Source organism: Vombatus ursinus, unplaced genomic scaffold (assembly GCF_900497805.2).
Source record: "Vombatus ursinus unplaced genomic scaffold, bare-nosed wombat genome assembly UNPS02014770.1, whole genome shotgun sequence".
NCBI classification, from domain to species: domain Eukaryota; kingdom Metazoa; phylum Chordata; class Mammalia; order Diprotodontia; family Vombatidae; genus Vombatus; species Vombatus ursinus.
In genome coordinates, this window is record NW_020954548.1 from 27,757,738 (window position 1) to 27,783,322 (window position 25,585).

General features: G+C 38.2%; 1 protein-coding gene across 1 annotated transcript in view; it reads left to right on the forward strand.

The window, feature by feature from the left end:
• LOC114043926 (histone-arginine methyltransferase CARM1-like) overlaps positions 1–25,585 on the forward strand; it is a 243,762-nt gene that overhangs the window by 117,711 nt on the left and 100,466 nt on the right. Inside the window, exons 3-4 of the mRNA XM_027863178.1 lie at positions 11,830–11,936; positions 17,087–17,191. Coding sequence (XP_027718979.1) covers positions 11,830–11,936; positions 17,087–17,191 — 212 coding nt within the window. The remainder of the gene's footprint in view (positions 1–11,829; positions 11,937–17,086; positions 17,192–25,585) is intronic.

A 25,585-nucleotide genomic window follows, 5' to 3' on the forward strand; every position in this document is an offset into this window, starting at 1 on the left:
TTCTTTACTACCACAATCACACTGTTCTTTTTAGACATGTCAGAAAACTCCACTTCCTCTAGGTGAGTTGTGGTTGAAGTTTAAATTTGTAGAATCATAGTATTATCAACTAAATTGTCCATTCAACTGGCTATCATTATCTAGGGATGGACCTCTTCACTAACTGCCACACACAGAACAGGCAAGCCAGCCTAGCTGAGGCAGTGAGGCACATGGGGGAGAGACAGGAGGCAGCATGTATCAGCGAAATCCAACTATCATCACCATCTTTGCCACCATCTCACTTCAGATCCTGATGGAGGCAGCTTGGGATGCTGAACCCAGAAACCTTGGAAATGCCAGTGCCTGCAGTCATCACCTTGGGAAGCAATGCAGTCTGGCAACGCTACTGCAGGGACTACTGTCACAGCCACTGAAGACCCAGAAAAGATGTTTATTTTTGCCAAAGTCCTTGGCATTGTCAAATGATTCATCACCAAAATCTGATATGATTTTATTAGTGGGAATCACAGTAAAGCGGGATCTCTTTGGCAAAGACCTGCTTTGCCATGATACCCTAAGGACTCTAGGACTCTTTCATCTGATTTGAAGCTAAAATCTTCCCTATATGTTATTTCCCCCATTAGAAGGTGAACCCCTTGAGAGCAAGGGCTGTCTTATTCAGTCATTTCAGTCATGTCTGACTCTTTATGACCCCATTGGGGTTTTCTTGGCAAAGATACTGGAGTGGTTTGCCATTTTCTTCTCCCCTCATTTTACAGATGAGGAACTAAGACAAACAGGGTTAAGTGACTTGCCCAGGGTAGTAAGTGTCTAAGGCCAGATTTGAACTCAGTGAGATGAGTCTTCCTGACTCCAGGCCCAGCACTAGCTAGTGCCACCTAGCTGCCTATAGGGGCTGTCTTATTTTTTCTATTTTTATCCTCAACACTTAGCATAGTGCTTTGTGCTTATTTTTATATATATTATATTTATTTAGTGTTTAGCATAGCACCTAATAAATGCTTTTTTTCCATTCATTTATTCATAGATCTAGAATTGGAGGGGATCCTCAGAGGTCATCTAGTTCAACCCCCTCATTTTACATATGGACATACTAAGGTCCAGAGAGGTTATGACTTGCCTAAGGCCATTTGGTAAGTATTTGAAGTAGGATTTGCACCAGAGTCCCTGACTCCTGTGCCAGTACTCTTTCTACTAAACTACAAGGAATGGAAAAATTTCAGAAAAGTGACATATTATTCAGTTAACTAAAAAATAAATTTATGAACAATGTAGAGCAGGGGTGGAGAATCTGTGGCCTCAAGGCCACATGTGGCCTTCTAGGTCCTTGGGTGCTGCCTTTTGACTTAGTCGAAGTTTTACAGAACAAATCCTTTTATTAAGGGGAGTTGTTCTGTGAAGTTTGAATTCAGTCAGAGGGCCACACTTGAGGACCTAGAGGACCACATGTGGCATTGAGGCTGCAGGTTCCCCACTCCTGGTATAGAGTATGCCTGAACAGAATTCACATACCTTTATTCATAGACTTAAAAATAGATAAAAATGAAGAAACAAATGAGCATCAATTAAGCACTTACTATATGCCAGATACCAGGGGTATAAATACAAAAGAGAAATAATCATTACCCTCAAGGAGCTTATATACTAATATGGGGAGACAACACATCTGGGTGGTGGGGTGGTCTCCAGCAGATAATGAAGTCACAAGAATGTTGGGTAGATCCATAGAAAAGTTATTGCCAAGCCCTTTCCAACAGCAGTGGTAGGGTTGATTTGACTACTGTGCCCAGAGCAAGCAGTAGACAGCAAGGCAGCAGTCAGTTAGAATGGCAAGGCAGGAAGATGGCATGGTCAAGTGACTGAGGCCATCTAGAAGTAATAAGCTCCCACCAATCAACATGGCCCCAGGGAGGAAACTGGAAGTCCTGTTGGGAGAAGGTAGTGGTAGAAGTAGCAACACCAGGTCGCATGCAAGCAAAAATGTCATGATAGGATACTTGGGGCTGGCTCAATATTATTAAGCTCTCCTGAATCTACAGGAATTTCCTGCAGCTGGAAGTCCAGCTGGGAGGGACAGAGTCCATATTCTCTTTGAATCTCTTATCCCTTGGACTCATGTTGTGTGGTAAAAGCTGTAAAGTAAAAATGAATATCTACCGCCTAGAGTAAAAGTACTTTATAAGCTTTAAGGTGCTATTGGGCCGCTAGGTGGCACCATAGTACATAGAGCGCTTGACTTGCAGTCAGGAAGACTCATCTTCTTGAGTTCAAATCTGGCCTAGACACTTACAAGCTGTGTGATCCTAGGTGTGTCACTTGACCCTGTCTGCCTCAGTTTCATCCTCGGTAAAATGAGCTGGGGAAGGAAACGGCAAACCACTCTGGTATCTTTGCCAGGAAAACCTCAAAAAGGTGTTGTGAAGAGTCAGACACAACAACAACTACAACCACAAATATCAGATTATTTCCTTTATTATTTTATCCAAGGTAAGACGTGTCCCTTCAAGGCATTCCCTTGCTATAAGGATTCATGCTTTACAGAATGACTAGTTGCTGAGAAATGAATAATAAAAGCATTTACTTTTTATCCACTAGGCTCACTGATTGAGAATAGTGAGTTTTTTTTTTCATTTTTTGCTCATGATTGCTCATTTTTTCTCCTCTTCCCTTGTGTTCCTTGGTTTTTATTTTTTTTTCTTCTTAGCTTCTTCCTCTTCACTCTGGCTTCTGGGCAGCTGCAACTGTGAAGACAGTGCTGCTGCCATCTGTGCTCAGCATATGGGCCCAAGGCTGTTGGATAGAATGTTTTCATGTTGGCTGTTCAGAGCAGGGTTAGTCATCACATGGAAAGCCATCCATAATGGTGAAAAATTACCAGCAAGGGAGGGGAGGAGGGGAGGCCCAAAAGAATGTTTTTAGGTGCTATTAAGATGGTAGGACCATGGTAGTATTCAGGCTAGTCAATAAGAAGCATCTTAGGATAAGATGAGCTTCTGCTCAACTATGGTGCAAATGATGATGATGATGATGATGATGGTGAGGGTGATGATGGTAGAAATTTCTATACCCTTTTAAGATTATAAAATATTTTATGTGCATTAATAATCCTGAGGGATTACAGTTATTATTCCCAAGATGAGGAAACAGGCTGTGAGAGATGATGATGATGATGATGATGATGATGATGATGATGATGATGCCAATAATAATAAAAACTTAAATTTTGCCTGACCATTTGCAGGTGGGTTAGATCAGGTCCATTTCTATCTATGAGTCTTGTAATATAACCATATATGATATATCCATATATGATCCTGAGCTGCTATTCCTTGAATCCCACAACCCAGTATTTTTATATAATTTGAATTATTCCAAAACCTTTGATGCTGTGTGTTAAGTAAAGTGATGAAATATTTAGTTGCTAATTAGAGAGGTTCCAGAAGAGAGATTGAATTGACACATTTTAGTTTCTTAGTTCTAAGAATGCTAAATGAAAGTGGATAGGACTTTAGAGATCATCTAATCCCACCTCCTTATTTTACATATGAAGAAACTAAGGTCTATACTTGAAAAGTTTCTTCCTTGGTCCAAGAGGAATTTATTTTGCAAGTACTTTCCAGGAATTTTGACTAGTCCTATTCCAAGGGTAAAAGATTTGTGATAGGGAGAAGTCAACCTGAATTTAGAATGAGCTATCTCTTATTCCATTCAATCCAATTCTTCAAGGTTTAGCTTGAGTAGTATCTTCCAAATAAAGCTACCTCCAATTTATACTCACATGCACATATCAGTAGAATCCCTCCCCTGAATCTTCCTTGTATATGTTTTGTATGAATTTACCCAAGTATAGATTGTTCCCCTAAATGGAATTTAAGCTTCTTGGGAGTAGATTTCATTTTTGGTTTTGTATCCCTAGGGTTCTAACAGTATCTGGCATATGGCAAGTTCTTAATGAATGCTTGCTTTGTTGAATTTAATAAACATTTATTTAGTTCTTAGCATATACAAAGCATTATGCTAGATACTGGAGAGAGAAAAATTAAAAATTACATAATTCTTACCCTCAATTTGTTTATAATCTAAAAAGGAAAGGAAATGACATTCAGCTAAATCTATACTTTGAGAATCTTTTAAAGGTGAAATCCTTCAATCCCAAGTGCCTGGTAGCCGTTTGCCCTCAAGGAACATGGCTGGTTCATGAATGGATGAATAAATAGATGGATGGATGGATGGATGGATGGATGGATGGATGGATGGATGGAAAAGAAAATTTTTTTAAGCATTTACTGTGTGCCAAGCACTGTTCTAAGTGCTGGGGATACAGATAGCACTTGTCCTTGAAGAGTTCATATTCTAATAGGACAGGGGTTCTTATCTTAGTCTAAGGATAGATTTCTGGGGGTCTGTGAACTTGCATGGGGAAAATTACATTTTTATTTTCATTAACTATTAACTGAAATTTAGCTTTCTTTCAATTATCAACATAAACCGCAGTAAAATTATCAGTGCCTGTGGTTTTACCACCAATAAAAATTACAGATATTTTCATATCATGTTATAATTATTGCAGGTATCTCTCAAAATATCACTTGTGTTCATCACTGCTTCAGAATTACTCCAGTCATTAGACTTGTCACCAGACCGCAAGTGGTTGCAGTCTTCCTGTCTACTGGCTGTTATTGTACTGTAATTGATTTCCTTTGTGATCCTATTCATTTAATTTTGTACATTTACTAACACTATTCTGAAAAAGGATCCATAGGGGTTACTAGACTGTTGCACGACACAAAAAACAACACCAACAGTGAAGAACTCTTGTAATAAAGGGAAGCCTACACATATAGGCTGATTCAGACCAGTGGTCCTTAAAGTGCAGTGTTAAGGTAGACGGTAATGCATTCTTCATTATCATCTGCATTGATAAAATCATATTTGTTTCTGATGTTGAGCCACTTGATAGGGCCAAGAATTTTAGAGTCAAAAGCCTTGTTTGTTGGTCCTTGGTGGTTATGGGTACTAATTAAGTAGACTGTAATACCAATAGTAGCAGCTGCTAGGTCTCATCTCTCCAAGAGTTGTTCTCTTGGATGATGACTGTGGAGACTGTACTGTAAACAGAGTTATTAGCCTAGGGGGCACTGATATTCCTAAGGTTCTTGGGTGCACCCAGTGCCTCTACTTGCAGGGGTATGGCAGATCATCATAGAGTTTGGCTCCACCCCTCTCACTGCATGTTTTGGTTCTCAGATTTTTTTGATCCATTTAGTCTCATCCCAATATCTTTGCCACCATCTCTGCTTGTAGCTTTTATAGGCTGGTCATATGTGGCTCAAAATCCAGATTCTTGCTAAGTTCCTGCTTCTGTCTTCTGGAATTATGATTCTTTTCTTGGATCCTTAATCTGTAGAACCACAGCCTTATTTAATTAACTCTTACATGTCTGTTAGACTGCTCAGGGCACAGACTGCACTAGAAGAAGACCCTTATGGTAATTCACTAATTAAATGCCATTAGATTGAATCTAAGAAAAACTTGTCATTACACTGCATTCCTATTTATAATAGGATAATGTTATAATGATGTTCCATTATGCTATTTAAGAAATTAGAGTAATTTTTTCTATCACTTCCTACATAGCCTGTGGCTCAGTACTCTGGGTTCACACCAGTCAAATCAAATCCTTGGGGCTGATCACAAAAGTCATCTTCTTTATTGGTCCATTTTTCCCACTTAGAGTTAGTTACTCCAGGAAAATCTCTAAATATAGCTTACATTTATCTTATGTTTGGGTTTCCCTAAATATGAGATATACACAGAGGTGTGTTGGAGTTGATTTGTACCAGCTGGTTGTTAAATTATCATCGTGAACATTTACATCCTGGACATCAACAGATGCTACAAATTAGGGCTTAATTTATTGTTTTGTTTATTGTCTTCTAGACTTAAGATAATAGAGGAGAAGTGCTAATAATGCAAATTCTTTGCAGGCATCTGAGTGGCACCTTCCTATGTAGATGTGGGCATGTCCACTGGGTACATTGCTGAGAGTATACAAAATTCCTGTTTTATTTCAAGTGAACAGAGATACCTCCAAAATGATTGGCTGGATGGGACTCAAAAGGATAAACTCTCTTGTCTTAGCTGCCTTCCCTGTGGTCTATAAAAGCTGAGAAACCAGTTTTCTCTCCTAGACTTACTTCCTTTTCACCTTCTCCTACTGAGAAAACAGACTGTGGCAACAGAGTAGATCTGCTTCAGAGAGAAGGGAAGGCTATGCTCTATCTGCCCTTTTTCTCCTCCTGAGAAACCTATTAATTCCCTGGCTGCTACTATCCCTTTAACTATCTCTTCTACTGAAAAAATACACTCTCAGGATACCTTCTCTCAGCAAAAACATCCCATGTGTCCATACCTCAGGTCAGCCATTTCCAGTTCTCACACACACACACACACACGAATGGATCATATTTGATATGATTCAAGACTGATGCAAAGAAAGCAACAATGCCTTAGTCATATTGGCAAATAGGGTCTACTCTATTATCATGTCTGGACATCCAGGTGGTTCAGTGGATGGAGCAGAGGACTTAGAGTAAGGGAGACCAGAGTTTAACTCCTACCTCAGACATTAGTTGGCTATGTGATCCCTTGGCAAGTCACTTAACATCCCTCACCCTCAGTTTCTTCATCTACAAATTTGGATAATAATAGCCTACCTCAAAGTACCAAGGTCAAATGAGGTAACATTTGTAAAGCACTTAACAAATCTTCAAGCACTTACATAAATGCTAGCCTCTCTAATCCTTAGTGTGGTCACCTCTGTCACCAATTAGGTATTATCTGTTTATAACAAAGGAGCCTCACATCTTACTAAATGAACCAACTGCACAAACAACTTCTGAGACAGGATCACTTAAAATAGCAAGTATTTAAGAGCTGCAGATAAAAAACAAATTTCTTCCATTTGCTCTTTTTAAGTGAAGCAATAGGACAAAAGGAAGAAGTGGTATGTCCTAGCAGGCCAAGTCCAGGAGTATAAATATGTGCCCCAAATAGAAAATCATGCATTTTAATGATTCAGGTCAGAAATTCAAAAGGGTAGACTTGTAGTCAAGGCCATGGCCATTAATGAATCTATAGATTAAGCACTTTGTTTCCCCATCCACAGAATAGAGAGAATAATGATAACTGACCTTAAATATTTGGAGCATAGAGTTTGCCATGATATCATGAAATGTTCATGGAAATTAGAATCAGAATACCTGGATTTGTGGCTTCAATCTGTTAATTACCAGTTGCATGGCTTCGGGTAATTCAATTTAGCTCTCCAAGCCTCTTTTTAATTTAATTAAACACTTATTAAGCACTTAATATATGTGAGGAACTATGGATAGAGACAAAAGGGAAAGAACCTCTGCCCCCAAGGAGTTTAAATTTTAATGGGAAGATTAAATTTACACATAGGAGAATATAGAAATGTAGAAAAGATATTCAAGAAATTTCAATAAGGGGATAGAATGCTAACCAACAACCGGAGGAACTAGGCAAAACTTTGCATGGGGTGGGGGGTGGGATGGCACCTGAATTGTCCTTTGAAGGAAGCTAGGGATTGGCAGAGATGGGAAATTTATTTGAGAAAAGGGGATCCACCTGGGCAAAGGCACAAAAGCAAGAACAACCACCAGGCTAGTTTGACTGGAAGAGAAGGGGGAGAAGGGAACAAACATTTATTAAGTATCTACTATGTGTCAGACACTGTGCTAGATCGACACAACAACTCTAGGAATTAGGTGCTGTTATTATCCTCATTTTACTGTTGAGGGAGTTGAAGCTCCAAGAGGTTAACTGACTTGCTTGCTAAGAAGTTTCTGAGGCCATATTTGAGCTTGGGTCTTCCTGACTACAGGTCCGGCACCCTATCCATTGGGCTACCTAGCTGCTTCTAAAGAGCACGTGAAGAGGGAACATGTGAAGGAGAGTAGTATGAAATGAGACTGGAAAGGTAGGTGGTAACCAGTCTATAGAGAACTTGAAATGCTTAAATGCCAGGCTAAAGATATACTTTATCCTAGGGATGAGGCAGAGCTCCTGGGGGAGTTTTAGTAATATTAACTTGGCAACTTTCTGGAGAATGAGTTAGAGAATAAAATGGAGATAATAATATGCTCACTACCGCTAGAGAGTTGCTTGAGGATCAAGTTACCTCAAGTAATTGTTTAAGAAATATGCAAAAAACATCAGCTTCATTATTTTATAGTTGTACCTATTTTAAAAAAAATAAACCGCCATCTATTAACTGTCTGCTATATTCATGACACTATACTAGGTGCCAAGGATAAAAATATAAACAATGAGAGTCCCTGCCCTCAAGGATCTAACATTCTGCTGGGGAAATATAATAAGTATGCAGAGATAAGGCAGCTAGGTGGCCTAGTGGATAGAATACCAGGCTTAGTATCAGGAAAACTCATTTTCCTGAGTTCAAATCTGGCCTCAGACCCTTATTATCTGTGTGGGCAAGTCACTTACCTATGTCTGAGTTTCTTCATCTTAATGAGCTGGAGAAGGCAATGGTGAACCACTCCAATATTTCAACAGTCAGACATGACTGGAAAATGACTGAACATGCAGAGATAAATATAATATGTTGTAGGAGGTGATGGTCGGGGCAAAGGAAAGGTTCAGATGAATTGCTTTAGGAACATCTGAAGTTAAAAGAAGCACTTTCAGCTGAGGGCATTTGGGTCAGGGAAGGCTTCACAGAGGAGGGGGATAAAGAAACTAAGCATCTATTGTGAGGCAGAGATGAAGAGAGAGAGTATTCTAGGCTTGGGGACTGACTGCCTGTGCAGCTGCACCGAAATAGGAAATGATATGTTAAGTCCAGAGAACAGCTACTAATCGACTTGGGAAAACTTTAATAATATGAAATAAAGCTGGAAAGAAGGAATGGAGGCAGATTGTGGAAAGATTTAAATACCAGGAAATGATATGGTGTTTTAAGGTATGTGGTAGAGTGCTTTAAAGTTTAGAAAGCCTAAGAATCTCTGTTTCGAAAACATTTTCAAAATCTTCTGCTTTTTTTTTTCTCATTTTAATTATGACTTTCTACCCACATTTTCTTCCTCACTTTAGCTCTTCGATTTGCATCTAGGATATACTCTTTGTGCAGGAACTAATTGAGAATAGAGACAGATGGACCTCATAAGGTTTCCAAGCCCTAAATCTTTACTTAGAAGAAACCCCCAGTGAGGGAACAACTGAAACTCCTAATTTTACTCATTATCAATTTCTACTCATCCTTTAAAGCCCAACTCAAAAGTTATACCCCCATGGCTCTGGCAACTATATTGATTCAGCCTCAATACCTCCTCTGAGCTCTGGTTCCACATCTAAAAGTGCCTGCAGGACATCTTCACCTGATTATCCTACCAGCATCTAAAATTCAAAATATCCCCAAATGAAAGTATCTTCTTCCCTCCCCACCTAGCCTCTCTATTTCTATTATGGTGTAGCCATGTTCCCTGTCATCCAAATTTAGAACCTAAGCATAATCTTTGACTTTTCTGTCTCCTTCATCTTCCCCTCCAGATTCAGTGATTTGTGAAGTCCTCCCAATTCCATCTTCATGGCATCTCACCTCTGCCCTTATTTCCACTCACCTTGCTGCTTCCCTTTACCTGAAATACTGTAACACTGTTGAAGATCTAGCTCTCCTTACCAGTCCAGCTTTCACAAAGCCATCAAAATAATCTCCCTCCATCATTAAGTGAGCATTTATTTGACAAACACAGTTTTCCCTATTGCCTCTGGGATAAAATAGCAGCAAATTAGCCTAACATTTTAGGCCCTCTACTGTCTGGCTACAACCTATACTTCCAGGCTTATCTCCCATTTACTTCCTTTCATGAAATCTACATTTCAGCCAAACTGTGGACTGTTCTTTTCCTTTACCCTCCTTCCTCCTGCCTGGAACATTTTCCTTCACTCACTTAACCTGTTACCAACCCCTTTCTTCAAGGTCTCACTCATAGGATAGCTTCTTCATAAAACTATCCCTGATCCCAGCAGCTGAAACACAGTCATATGTCATTAAAATTGAAAGGATCCCTAGAGATGAGATAGTCCAGAGAAACATAGAATTTAGAACTTAGGGAGACTTTAGAGGTCATTTAGATCTAACTGCTCTTTTTCTAGAGAAGAAAACTAAGGCTCAGAATAATTAAATGACTTTGCCCAATGCCCCATAGTCGATAGCAGAGATGCTGAGGATTTTAGCCCATGTCTTTAACTCCAGATCTATAATGGGACACTACCTCTCTAATGATTTCTCCCTCCTCAGATTTTCTGAGTGCCTTAACTGGATCTATCAAGGAAAAAGTGGAAATGATACTGGATTTGAAGTCAAAGAACCTGTGTTCAAATCTCAGCTCTGCTGCATTCGTCTTGTGGGCTATTAGGCAAATTGCAATGTCTCTGAATGCTATGTTTTCTCTAAAATGAGGACATTGAACTAGATGACCCCTAAGGTTCCTTCCATTTGTAACTATATGATCCTACCCTGTACTGGATTTAACTTCTGCATATTATACCCCACCCCTTCCTCTTAGACTTTCAGCTTTAAAGGCAGGGAGCACAGTGTCTTGTCTGTAGTAGGCAGTTAATAAGTAAGTCAACCCAGTATAGTAGATAGAGTACAAGGAAGGGATTATACCCGATAACCTCTAAGGTCCCTCCCAATTCTAAATCTATAAATCCTATTAATTGTTGAGTTCAGTTTTTTGGCACATTTGTTAATTCTTCCCAGTTTGTAATGATTATTCTCCATCTTCTCTTTCACTGGCCACCTGCCACCACTCCCAACTTAACACTTCATTTTACATCTTAGATTTGCCATTTAGTAGGTTTGTGACCTTAGATGAATCATTTTTCCTTTCTGGACCTCAGATTCTTAATGGTCAAATCACAGGGAGGCAGGTTGCATAAAATTACAGATAAAATCACTTCACTTCTAAGATCATCATGTCCATATCTCCCTGTGTTATTGTTACCTGTGTTTGTGTTATGCCCTATCAGATGGCGAGTTCATTTAAGCCCAGGACAATGTCTTATCTGAAATTTCTCTCTTTACATCAACCTCTACACTCAGGTGCTTAATAAACTCTAGTTGAATTGAATTTTGTAACTTGTCATCGAACTACCTTAAAGCCTGCCTTTGTGCTGTGCCCATACTAGCCGAACAGAGATACTTACCTGCACATTAGCTGTCCATATCTCTAAAATGCCTCACCTTAAAGTTTAATGATGCCAGTAGAGCACCCAAGTTTTATCAAGTAATTTTTTTCAAGCAAAGATCCTCCTTCCTTGTCTCCTTGCCCCCATATTTGTAAAACACTTAGCACAGTCCCTGTTATAGTGGGAACTATATAAATTCTTATTATTCCTTCCCCCTCAATTGAGAAAGCAAGAACAAACAAATTTTAATAGGGATAATTTTGGATTGTAGATGCAGGGCTAGAAGGGAAATCAGAGGCCATCTCTAGTCCTACCCTCTCATTTTATGGGTGAAGAAACTGCAGCTCAGCAAAGTTACCCTCCCAAGGAGGGAATGTGAAAGTGATATCAATAAAAATGTGTTCTTTCTGAATGGGCAAAGCAAAGCATGGCTGCCTCTCTACGACTTCCTCCATCCTCCCCAAGATATTAGAAAGAGGTGAATGCACCGTCCTTCCACTACTATTTTCTCAGTTGTCCTTAAGAGCAGGTAGCTTAGTAGGTCCTGCCATTCCAAGTATGTGGACTTTTACCTGTACTTTTCCCTTTCAGAATACAGTACATTTTCAAATGCCTTAGAGAGATATCGGAAGCAGAAGAAGGAATACTCAGTGTTCAGTCAGCGGACAGAGGCGGCCTCTGCTGCACAGTATTTTCAGGTATGAAGGAAAATGATAGTGGCTAACCCTGATGTGGCGATTTGAGATGTATATTCTCATTTGAACTGCTCAACCATCCTATGAGGTAGGTGCTACAAGTATTACTAGCCCGTTTTACAGATGAGGAAGATGAGGCTCAGAGAGTTAAAATGATTTCCCCAGGGTCTAGTAAATGATAGATTTAACCTGGATTTGAACCCAGTTCCTCTTGGGTTCTGTACTCTATCTATAATGCCATATAGCCTAGGACTTGAATCTTTAGTTTGAGAAATACCTAAAGTGATGTTTCTTTATTCATGGGACTCCCTTGAGCCCCTATGTGCAGTCATCGTATTCACCACCATACCCCAATGTCCATCAGTACTACCTATCTCACAGTGTTATTGTGAAGAAAGTGTTTTTTAAAAGCTTAAGGTCCTATGAAAATCTGTTATGGCAGGAGTGGAGGGCAGCGGCAGTAAATATTTCTGTATCTTTGTGTAACCCATTTGGCAGAGAGCCCCAAGGCAGAAAGATCTCTCAAATTCCATGGCAGGTTGTCATGAATATCTCTTAACTCAATCTTCCACTAAGAAACACAGAAAAAAGTCTCTTCTCTGGACAGCCACATATTCCAATATCCTTTCCCCAACTTATGAGTATGTTAGCTACATTGTTTCGAGGAAATCATTTTGGAAATAAAAATCAATTAATAGGAGATTGGCGTGGTAGAAAGAGCACTGAGTTTAGAGAAAGAAGACCTAGATATAAATCCTACTTCTGCCCTTTATTACATGTATATTTAACTTTAGGCAAGTCATTTTGCCACTCTGGGACTCAGTTTCTTCATTTGCAAATTAAGGAGGTTGGACTATGTAATCTCTAAGGTTTCTTCCAGCTCTAAATCCAGTGGTCTTATTATCTTCTGCAACAGACAAGTCATAGTAACTTAATGTCCAGCGGTGTTTTTGTGTATGAACTCTCTGTGGCTTTGGTTGCCCCATCTTCTGTGAGAAGGGTCTTCTAACCAGTCATCACACTCATGGCTCCACCTGTGCACTACGGATATTAGCTGGGGAAACCCTGAGGGTCCTCTCTCCGATAGAGGCATGATAGAGAGTTAGCCTGCTGTTGCTGAAAAAGTATTGGACTAGTGCTGGATCAGAGAATTTGGATTTAAACTTTGACTCTCTTTACTTGTATCACCATGGACAAATCATTTAATCTCTACGAGCCTGTAATTATATTACTACCTTCTTCACAGTTTGGTTTTGAAAGCACTTTTCAAACTCTAAAGTGCCAATTTAACTGTGAATTTATAGAGTCACAGAATATTGGAGCTGGAAGGGACCTTGGAGATCTAGTCTAACTTCATGTCTAGTCCACTCATTTCACAGATGAGCAAATTGAGGCCCAGAGAAGAGAATTGAATGCCCAAACCACACAATTACTAAGTGGTAACTGGACCTCAAACCCTGATCTTCTCCAAATCCATTACTCTTCCCACTCCCCCCCATGTTTTCTCCTCAGAGAGTGATTAAATTACCAAAATTATTAATGGTCAAAATGATGACCCATGATTATGCTCTTTTAGCAGAAAATAAAACTTTAGCATTGATCAGGTATTAAATCCTCTTGAGGCTTATTCTTTCTCTTGACAATGCCTCTGCATGCATACATACTCACCCATTAGTGACACTCCAGCTGCTTTTGGAGAGCTCTCATTCTGGGTTAGAAAAAAGTACCTGTAACCCTGATTCTATTTGTAAAGAGGATAATGTTAACCTCATTCCAAACCTACAGCCCTTCTTATCTCTCAATAATAGGGTCGGGCATCTCTTCCTCAGGAAACTACTCACTAATTGTCCAGAGGCTGGCAAGGCTCTCCACTTGTGCCATAGATTTCACTGATGAGTAGTGGTCTTGAGGCCTGATCCCAAATAAAGTGATATTCTCAGTAATTCCTGAAGAATGTATAATATGATGCCATGCTATTTCCTACCTTTGGTGGGGAAGGCTAAAGCCCTGAATCTGGTCTATAGTCAGAAGACATTAACTTGAAACCATCTCAGGTACTCTTCAGATACATCTTCAGCAAGTCACTTCTCTATGGGCCCCAGTATCCCCATCTTATATACCCCAACTCTTTATTTTTTTCTTTTCCTGGACTAACACTGGCTCACTTACCTTACTCACACTTCTGATAGCTGTTGGATTGGCATCTCAAGAGGAGAAACTACTACTCACTCTCAGGGTCCTAGGGGAAACCTTGTTGTTAAGGAGATGCATTTCTCCTGCTCCTAGGGTTCCTGAGCCCTCACTAATGTGCTTTTTTAAAATATAAAATCAGTCACAATATTAACTCTTAAACAAAAAGCATTTATGCAACAAGAAAATGAAAACAAGAATAATCATAACCTTTACTTAATAGAGAAGGCAGCTAGAGTGCCTGGCCTGGAGTCAGGAAGACTCATCTTGCTGAGTTCAAATCTGGCCTCAGATATGTGTTAGCTGTGTGATCCTGGGCAAGTCACTTAACCCTGTTTGCCTTAGTTTCCTCATCTGTAAAATGAGCTGAAGAAGAAAATGGCAAACCACTCTAGCCTCTTTGCCAAGAAAACCTCAAATGGGGTCATGAAGAGTTGGACACGACTGAAATGACTGAAAAACAACTAATTACTCAATAAAAGGTAAAGTCAGGAATCATTAAAATAGCACAGTCCATCCATTAACCTGGGTCAGACTCTCTCACCATTGCACACGGTTCCTGAGGGAGGAATGGCAATGAACCTAGAGAAATCTAGCAGAGACACATGAATAGGGAAACCTGAGTTACCTTTTCACTCCTAAATCCACATATCCTCCTTACTTCTTTGTTTCTATCAAGAGCCTCACCATCTTTCCAGTGACCCAGGTTGACATACACCATCCTTTTAATCCTCAAGTCAGAAACCTAGATGTCATCCTCAATTCTTCATTTTCACCTCATACAGTCTATCAATTTCCAAGTATTGTCAGTCCTTTCTCCATAAAATCTCTATCCTCTGTCTTATTCTTTCCCTTCATACCATCACCACTCTTAATTCAGGCCCTTATCACCTCTGACCTGGACAGTCTCACTAGCCTCTTAATTGATCTGTATTCTTGTATTCTATTGGTCTCTACTGTACTGTATCCAGTCTCTCCCATCTCTGATCTGCCCTTCTCACACCTGCCAAACCAATATCCCTAAAACTTAGATCTAACCATGTCACTTCCCTACTGAAGAGGGGAGAAGGGAAGGGAAGGAAAATAAGAAAGGAGGGATGGGAAAGGAAGGAAAAAAGAAAGGGAAAGCAAGGCAAGGCATTACTAAGTGCCTATCATGTGCCGGGCACTTTACAAATAGTATCTCACTTGCTCTTCACAACAACTCTATGAAATGGGTGCTATTATGATCGCCATTTTATAATTGAAGAAACTGAAGCAGACAGCTTAAGTGACTTGTCCAGGGTCACACGCAGCTGACGCTAGATCTGAACTCAAATTTTCCTAACTCCAGGCCCATCATTTTATCTGATATATCATCTAGTTGCCTTATCAATGGCTTCTTGTCCTTAGGATAAGTATTTAGCATCTTATTAGGATAAAATACTAACTCCTTGCTTTGGTACTTTAAACCCTTAACAATCTTGCTCCAACCTATCTTTCCAAACTGACTACAAATTATTCTTCCTCATGTATCCTATGCCCCAACCAAACAGACCTAGTTGCTATTTTCTGTATGTGACATTTATTCTTCTGTCTCTGTACCTTTGAATAGGCTGTCCCCCATGTCTGAAATGGTCTTCTTCCTCACCTCCACTTTTTGAAACTACTAGCTCCCTTTTAGACTCAGTTAAAGTGCTACCTCCCACACAAGAGACCTTTCATGTTCCTTTCAGGTGTTCGTGTGGCTCCAACTGAAATTACTTTGTATTTAGCTTGTCTGTATTTCTCGGAGTTTGTGCTCTTTCATCAAGTAGAATGTAAGTTTCTTGAGGGCAGGGATTATTTCATTTTTGTCTTGGTATTCCTAGCAGATACCTGGCACATAATAAGCACTTAATAAGTCCAGCTCAACTTTCTATGATTCCTACATATATATATATATATATATATATGTGAATTCCTAACTTCTTGGATTTACTACTGCATAGCCAGAGCTATATTCAATCTGATAACTTGGACAAGAGCATTGACATGGTTCCACTTGATCATTATGGGTATGAGGGTCTTATCTCTCTGAGAAAGAATTATTACTTTTCAGATTTCATAGAATAACCATATCAGTTGTACACACTTGAAGAGAGATTTTCCCATTAGTGTAAATACTGAATCAGGTTTTCAAAACTTGGAAAGGATTTAAGGTTGTTGGCACTTTTTTGTTTAATAAAATAGCATTTCTACTTAAGTGCAGTAGTTTTAAGAAGTACATGTTTTATTTTAGCCTTTAGTGTGGAGTCTGAGAGGTAGGTCAGTACTGAACAGATGGGGCTTTTGTGTTCAGATCTCACCCCTCATACTACCTATGTCTCTGGGCATTCACTTAATCTCCCTGGGACTCAGCTTCCTCATCTGTAAAATGAGCTCTAGAGCTAGGATCTCTTGGCCACCACCTGTTTTCCATCCTCCCAGGCAAAATCCCACAATGGAAAGGGAGGATACTTAGGATGTCAGGGATTCACCAAAATGTTATGGTGCACTAATCTTGTATGATGTTGTTTTAGAGGCAAGGGCAAGGCAAATGTTCCTTGTCTTCCTTCTCTTTGGTATTTTCCAGCTCCTACCCTCTGCCTGTTTTGTGATCCTGTCTGTTTTTAATGGAGATTCCTTATCAATCCTCTGAACATTTTGAGACGTATGCATAGAAGGTGTTTTTAAAGTGCATTGTGGAATTGAGTTACATTGAATTAAACTGAAGATATGTGCATTTTGTGAGTTAGAAATATATATACTCCACCAATCGTGGAGGAACCAGATAATTAGGCTTCAAATTCTGTCTCTGGTACTTACCAGGCATATGACCCTGAATGCAGTACATCCTCATTCTGTACCTCAGTTTCCCCATCTGTAAAATGAAAAGATTGGACTCAGTGGTCTTTAAGGGTCCTTCTAGTTGTGTGATTCAGTAACTTATCTTTTCCTTTTAGTTTTATGGGTGTATATCCCAACAACAGAATATGCTACAGGACTTTGTGAGGACAGCTACTTACCACAGAGCCATTCTTCAGAATCACACAGACTTTAAAGACAAGGTAAGTCCTCTAGCTGGTTGTTAATTAAATATGAATTTGACACAGCAATATTAGAAAGCAAGCCTGAATCTCTAGGAACTCTTCAGTGGCCCTGAAAAGCAGGCCAAGACTGAAGTATGGGGGGGGGGCTTACGTGTTTGTTTATTTTCCTAGTAAATCGTAAGTTCTGTGAGGGTAGGAACTGTTTTTTATTTTGTCTTCATATCTTTGCTGCCTAAGACATTGCTTTGTACCCAGTAGTTGCTTAATAAAAGCTTAGTGGGCTGGATTAGATGTAGGTGGGTTTTAATGTTTCCTGACTTTGTCTTCTATTGAGCAATTTATTGTTAGTGAGTCATTTCAGTCATGTCTGACTCTTCGTGTCCTCATTTGGGGTTTTCTTGGCAAAGATACTGGAGTGGTTTGCCATTTCCTTCTCCAGTTCATTTTACAGATGAGGAAACTGAAGCAAACATGGTTAAGTGACTTGCCCAGGATCACACAAACACAAACAGATTTCTGGTATTGTAGATGCTGAGTAGCCCTGCAGGGTACACTCCACCTTTACCTGCTTCAATGTGTCTATTTCCCTCATGGAACTGGTATGAGTATTACCTTAAATAGATTGCAACATTTTTGGCATCAGTGTTCCATGATTCCCACTTCAGCATATAGAGTAGCATACAGAACACCTCTGATGGGAAGGTGACATGAGATAGCCTGGGTGAGTATAGGACCAGGAGTCAAGAGGCTTGGGTTCTTAGTCCCAGCTCCCTCTCTTGAAACACTGTGTGACCTTGAGTAAATCACTTCCCTTCATAGGCTTCATTTTCTTCAGTAGTAAAATGTGGACATTAGAAGAAGTCCCCATCAGGTAGACTAGGAATGGATTTAAAGAATCAGACTAGTTGGGTTAGAATTCTGGACCTGCCACTGTGTGACCATAGATAAGTCACTTAACCTCTCTACCTCATTTTCTATGTAAAATGAGAAGGCTGGACTCAGCGGCCTTCTAAGGTGCCTCGTAGTTCTGGATCTATAATCCTCCAATTCTCTGATAGAGCCCTAAGTCTCTTTTCTGCTCCACAATATTTGTGAAAACTCTGGCTTCCTCCTAGATGCTTGTCCTCTAATGGAACAGAAGAGATGTGTAGCGGCTTCAATGATTTGTTTTTTGCTTGAATTTTTATTGGAAGTCAGATGAAAATTATACTGAGATGTCTTTCAGGAAGCTGTCTTTTCCTTCTCTTCCCAAAGGAATTTTTTAATTAAGAAGAAAATGGTTGTGTAGAAATCCTTCATGAGAGTCTCTCCCTCCACCAACCCCGCCAAAGCCCTCAAAATCTAAGGGCTGGTGAGGAAACTAGTTTTGTTCCTTAAACACGAGCAGGAATTTGGACTGTTTTCTTAGACATCCACGGTTTGTCCGAAACTATTTTTTAACCTCAAAAAGCCTGAGTTCTCATTCTGCCTTATCCCAGCAATTTCAATAAAAATTTGGCTTTGCCAGAACATTTCTGGCTGAGAATTGTGTCTGGCCTGCATCCAGGGGACTGACCCCATTGGTCATCCACCAGCCTGTTCTCCTCAGAGCTTGCCTTAATTGCAGTCTGCCTATTTTTAGCTTCTTGCAAAGTGTGCACTGGGGAAAGTCCATCAACCTGAAGGTGCTGGGCTGTAGAGTTTTAATTCGGAAATGTTTTGACATGTTTGTCAAGGCACTGGTTTCTAGAAGCAAAAACTTGCAACAGTGGGCGCCAGCTGAAAGTGTATTTTAAAAATCAGCATTTTAGCAAAGGAGAGAATCCCTAGTGCAGCAGCTACTTAGTGCTTCCTGATGTGATATTGGCTTAGCAGAAGGGGATTTAGGGATTTAACACCTTTACACACACACACACACACACACACACACACACACACACACACCCCAAAACAACACAACGTTCACCTGCTCAAATCATCAAGCAACCTTCAGATTTGGAGAGCCTTGCTTCAATCCATGATATGTGATTTGTCTTTGGCAGGGTATCATAATGTTTTTGCTATGAGGCCAGGGTATCTCTGTTCAATCCTGCCATAAAATTCTCCATAAACTTCCAGGCACTGCTGATAACAGTTTAAGTAGGGCTGTTAGAACTAGTCATCTGCTCACTGATAAAGTCTGCCCCAGATTGTTAACTGTTTGGATTAAGTGCCATGGCACACATCTATTTAAAATTGGCTGTAAACTCTATAGAGGAGAATACGGGCTTGCTTTCTTTTTCTTTCAACCTACTTGGCATGACTTTCGCTGTTAATATCATGCCAGTGAATACCTTGATGATGCCCATGTTGCAGGGCTATTCTGGGACTGGAATATGTCCTACCTAATGTGCTTTAGACTTTGAAGTCACACTGATATAGCAGGAAAAGTTCTGGGTTTAGAGCCAGAGAGCTGTGGGTTCAAATCCTGGCTTTTCTGCTCACTAGCTATATTGGATAAGTCACTTCCTCTCTCTCTGGTCAGTTTCCTCAGCAGTGGATAAAGGGAATTGGATTAGATCAAAGGTTCTTAGCCCTTATTTTTGTCAAAGACCTATTTGGTGATCTGGTGAAGCCTATAAGTCATGCTGTTAAAGAAGACACGGGAAAAAAAAAGACAAAGAAAGACAAGTGAAAAATAGTATGCTTCAATCTGCAATCAGACTCCATCAGTTCTTTCTATAGAGATGAATAGCATTTTTCGTCATCAGTCCTTTGGAATAGGGAGGGAGAGACTCTCATGAAGGATTTCTACACAGCCATTTTCTTCTTAATTAAAAGATTCCTTTGGGAAGAGAAGGAAAAGACAGCTTCCTGAAAGACTTCTCAGTATAATTTTCATCTGACTTCCAATAAAAATTCAAGCAAAAAACAAATCATTGAAGCCGCTACACATCTCTTCTGTTCCATTAGAGGACAAGCATCTAGGAGGAAGCCAGAGTTTTCACAATCAGAATAATATTTTAAGTTTTTTTTTAAATCATAAGTGAAGGAAATGCTAAATAATTATATAATATAATATATAATTACACAATATAGTATTATATTATTATATAATATGATATTTTGTATAATTGTATAATGTAATTATAATATAATTAATTATAGCATTAGAGGTTAGTAAACATAAAAATGTCACTTTTTCCCATCCAGGTTCATGGATCCCCTAAAATTTTTCAGGCCCCTTTCAACTCTCTTAACTTAACTTTTTCAAATATAATGTGTTTAACTAACAGCATTAAAAAAATGTGGTACTGCACAAAATTCCACTCTAAGTGTACTACAGAGATGACCCTGGGTCCCCAGAGGTTACATCAGCAGAATGTAAGCTCTGACAGGTTTTATCAGGTTGAAAAGCCTTTGAGGACAGTTCCAGCTACAGAATCTGTTTTTCTGAAGACCAGCCTAGCTAAGTACAGAGAAGAGTCTCACTACTAGAGGGCTAGCCACCTGGTAATGGATTTTTTGGCCATGGCTAAGTAGCAAAAAATACAAAATGTCCACGTAGTCTTCTATAGCCCTTTATTGCTTTTTCATCAATGAAGCAGATGCAGTTTTTAGACTGTCTTTAAAATCTTACCTAGTGAATGTTATTCTAAATGTGAGATATTCGTCTAGTGAGCAAATGGACATGTTAGTAAAGAAACTAAGTCTTACTAATCGACATTCTCACTATAAATAGAGAAGAAAGTCTAAACTAAATGGAAAACAGATTCACTGATTTTCTTTGGGAAGACAAATAAAGAACTTGACAGAGGTGATTTTATGATACACCCAAAAGCAACAAGAAACATTATTTTATGGGATAGTGAGTCATATCATACTATACTGTTCCAATTAAGTATAATAATAGTACATATTTGCAAAAAGATCATCATGAACATAATTGCAGGCTATGCCCCAATATCTGTTGCAGGGGAAAAGATAGAAAAATGCTACAAAGAATTTAATGAGGCCCCCTATATTAAATAAAATATACTTTGCCAATAGATAATTTCAGTACAAAGTTAGAAATAGGTGAGAATAGCAAAAATTGGAGACTATAGATCAGAAATAAGAAATGAGAAAAGCAAAAAATGTAAAGATTACACAGAAGTTTCATGTTTGCATAACAGAGTTTTAAATAATATTTTATTTTTTGCCAATTACATGTAAAAAATTTCTAATATTAATTTTTTAAAAATTTTGAGTTCCCACTTTTCCCCCCCAAATCCCCTCCTCCATCCCTGAAACAGTAAGCAATTTAATACAGGTTATATATGGGTAGTCATGCAAAACATATTTCCATGTCAGTCATGCTGTTAAAGAAGACACGGGAAAAAAAACACACAAAAAAAGACAAGTGAAAAATAGTATGCTTCAATCTGCATTCAGACTCCATCAGTTCTTTCTATAGAGATGAATAGCATTTTTCGTCATGAGTCCTTTGGAATTATCTTCAATCATTGTATTTCTGAGAATAGCTAAGTTATCCACAGTTGATCATCATACAATATTGCTGTCACTATATACAATGCTCTCCTGGTTTTACTCACTTCACTCTGCATCAGTTCACATAAGTCATCCTAGGTCTTTCTGACACCATCCTGCTCATCATTTCTTATAGCACAATAGTATTCATTACAATCATATACCACAGCTTGATCAGCCATTCCACAATTGATGGACATACCCTCAGTTTCCAATTCTTTGCCACTAAAAGAGAGCTACTATAAATGTTTTTGGACAAATATGTTCTTCCCCTCTACCTTTTTTTTTTTTATCAATTTGAGATACAGGTCTAGTAGAGGTATTACTAAATCAAAGGGTATGCACAATTTTATAGCTATTTGGCATAGTTCCAAATTGCTCTCTAGAATGGTTGGATCAGTTCACAACTTTACCAACAGTGCATTAGTTTCCCAATTTTTCCACCCCCCCTCCAACATTTATCATTTGCCTTATCTTTCATATTTGCCAATCTGATAGGTGTGAGGTGGTATCTCAGAGTTGTTTTAATTTGCATTTTTCTAATCAGTAATGATTTAGAGCATTTTTTATATGTATATATATATAGTACTTTCATTTCTTCATCTGAAAATTGCTTGCCTGTTTATATCCTTATCAATTGGTGAATGACTCATATTTTATAAATTTGACTTAGTTCTCTATATGTTTGAAAAACGAGGCCTTTATCAGAGACATTTGCTGTAAAAATTGTTTCCCAGCTTTCAGTTTTCCTTCTAATCTTGGTTGTACTGGTTTTGTTTGTGCAAAACCTTTTTGATTTAATATAATCAAAATATCCATTTTATATCTTGTAATACTCTCTATCTCTTCTTTGGTCATAAATTTTTCCCTTCTCCAGAGATCTGAGAGGTAAACTATTCCTCGCTTTCCTTGTATGGTATCACCCTTTATGTCTAAAGCATTTACTCATTTTGACCTTATCTTGGTATACAGTATAAGATGTTGGTCTATACCTAGCTTCTGTCATACTGTTTTCTAGGTTTCCCAGCAGTTTTTGTCAAATAGTGAGTTCTTATCTTAAAAGGTGGGGTATTTTGGCTTATCAAACACTACATTACTATGGTCATTTGCTATTGCATCTTGTTTGCCTAATCTGTTCTACTGCTCCACAACTCTATTTCTTAGCCAGTTTAATGATTATCACTTTATAATACAATTTGAATTCTAGTACAGGTAGGCCACCTTCCTTCATTTTTAAAAATAATTCCCTTGATATTCTTGACCTTTTGTTCTTTCAGATAAATTTTCTTATTATTTTTTCTAGCTCTATAAAATAATTTTTGGTAGTTTGATTGGTATGGCACTGAATGAGTAAATTAATTTAGGGTAGAATTATTGTCTTTATTACATTGACTCAGCCTAACCATGAACAACTGATTTTTTTCCAGTTGTTTAGATCTGACTTTATTCATGTGAAAAGTGTTTTATAATTGTGTTCATGTAGTTCCTGGGTTGGTCATGGCAGGTAGACTCCCAAGTATTTTATATTTTCTATAGTTATTTTAAATAGAATTTCTCTTTCTATCTCTTGTTACTAGACTTTGCTGGTAATATATGGAAATGCTGATGACTTATGTGGGTTTATTTTATATCCTGCAATTTTGCTAAAGATGTTAATTATTTCAACAAGTTTTTTAGTTGATTCTCTAGGAATCTTTAAGTATACACTCATATCATCTGCAAAGAGTGATAGTTTTATTTCTTCGTTGCCTATTTTTTCATATTTATTTTATTTTTAATTTATGGAATAAAACAAGCATTTCTATAACACAGTATAATAAGAATATGATGACACATGAAATTGCAAATCTATTATGTACTTGCTATTCCTTTTAAATAAATAAAAAGGTTATTATGTAAATTTTTCCCGTTCCCCACCCTAGAGATGGCTACAATTAGACACAAATAGGAATATATATGTAAAATTATTCTATACAAACTTATATTTGTTAGTTCTTCCTCTAAATATAGATAGCATCTTTCTTCACATGTCCTTTATAGTTAACTTGGATATTTATAATAGTCAAAATGACTTATTCGTTCAATATTGTTCTTAAAACAATATTGATATTACTATATACAAAGTTCTCTTGGTTCTGTTCATTTCACTCTTCATTGTTTCATGCAAGTCTTTCCATGTTTTTCTAAAATCATTAAGCTCATCATTTCTTATAGCACAGTAGTATTCCATCACAATCATATAGCACAACTTGTTCTGTTTGATATTCTCATATCAAATATTGATATTTGATGTTCTGTTTGAGGACTCCACCCTCCGGTATTTTTTTAAAGAAAAAAACAAGAAAAGCACTGCACATGGTAAGAACCATGTAAGATCACTGAAAAGTGAAATCCATAATATTTTAAGTCAAGAAATGACTTCTTTGTTAACTGGTATGGAAAACATGAGGGCAGTTAGGAGGCACAGTGGATAGGAGTCTGGGCCTGGAGTCAAGAAGATTCATCTTCCTGAGTTCAAATCTGACTTCAGACACCTACTAGTTTTGTGACCCTGGGCAAGTCACTTAACCCTGTTTGCCTCAGGTTCCTCATCTGTCAAATAAACTGGAAAAGGAAATGACAAACCACTCCAGTATTTTTGCCAAGAAAACTTCAAATGGGGTCACTGAGAGTTAGACATGACTGAAAAGCAACTTAACACATGCACAGGAAACATTCCTGAATCAGTTATTTATATTTGCTCAGACTATAAACTTGTTAGAACAAAGGGTGGTACAAAGCTAAAAAGAAAGAAAAAAAGATAAGGTATGCATTTTTTTTTAGCTTCAAACTAACCTTTTTAAAAAAAAGTTATTGATCATTTAGAATGGGATCTCAACAGAAAAATACATGAACACCAATTACAATAATTTTTTGAAGATGTATATCAATGAGACCAAAAAAGCCTAAAAATCTCCTTATTCCACAAACATTTGAGTTGCTTGCCCAGCAGAGACATATGGCAGCAAAGGGCAATATTAGAGTAGAATATAAACTTAATTGCAAAGTCTTACAAAGAAGAAAGGCAGAAGATTATAAGCTGTATCTCCTAATAAGCAGAGGAGCAGTGGACAGTTAAACTAACTTAAAGAAATCATGGTGAGAGATCCATCAAAGCAAAACCATACCAATAACAATTATTGACAAAACTGGAATGATAAAAAAAGAAACATAGAAAAGATCTGCAGGGATTTTTTAAAACAATCTCTTTTCTATGTCAGGGAAAGTGGAGCAACATGGATTCTCCCATCATAGTCGCAGATGGGCATATAAAGGAGATGAAAGTGGCACCAAAGAAAACAAAGAAAGGAAAAGCATCATTATCAGACCAAGGATACATAGAGGAGAATCTGCTGAGGAGAAAACACAATATGAAAGTATTAGGAACTGATTCTCAGGATATTTGGAGGAAGGGAGAAAATCTCAGACCTTATTAATCTATTTTTAAATCTGTCTATCAATAACTATTTAACACTATGCCAGCTTTTTCATCTATACAAAGTTTTTATGAGGGTAATTATACCCATCATAGTCAGCCTTGATGTATTAGTAACAGGTAGACTTTCATAAGTGGCATTCCATAAGATATAGCATCTTTTCCATCACACATTGACTGAAAAATGTAGAAAATGCAAGATTCTGTTTTACTTTCTGTGTGTTGAGTACAAAAAAAAACCCCTTTTGATTCAATAGAGCATAATTGCATCTTAAATGCTTTCTTTCAACAAGGTATCTCCCAAAAAATACATTAAAATTATAGAGAATTCTTACAATGATATGGCAACAGAGATAAATTTGTTTGCTATTCTGATCACAAAAACCAGGCAAGGCACAAAACAGGACATGTATGCTTCCCAAAAGTACTCACTACTTCCATTTGCAAAT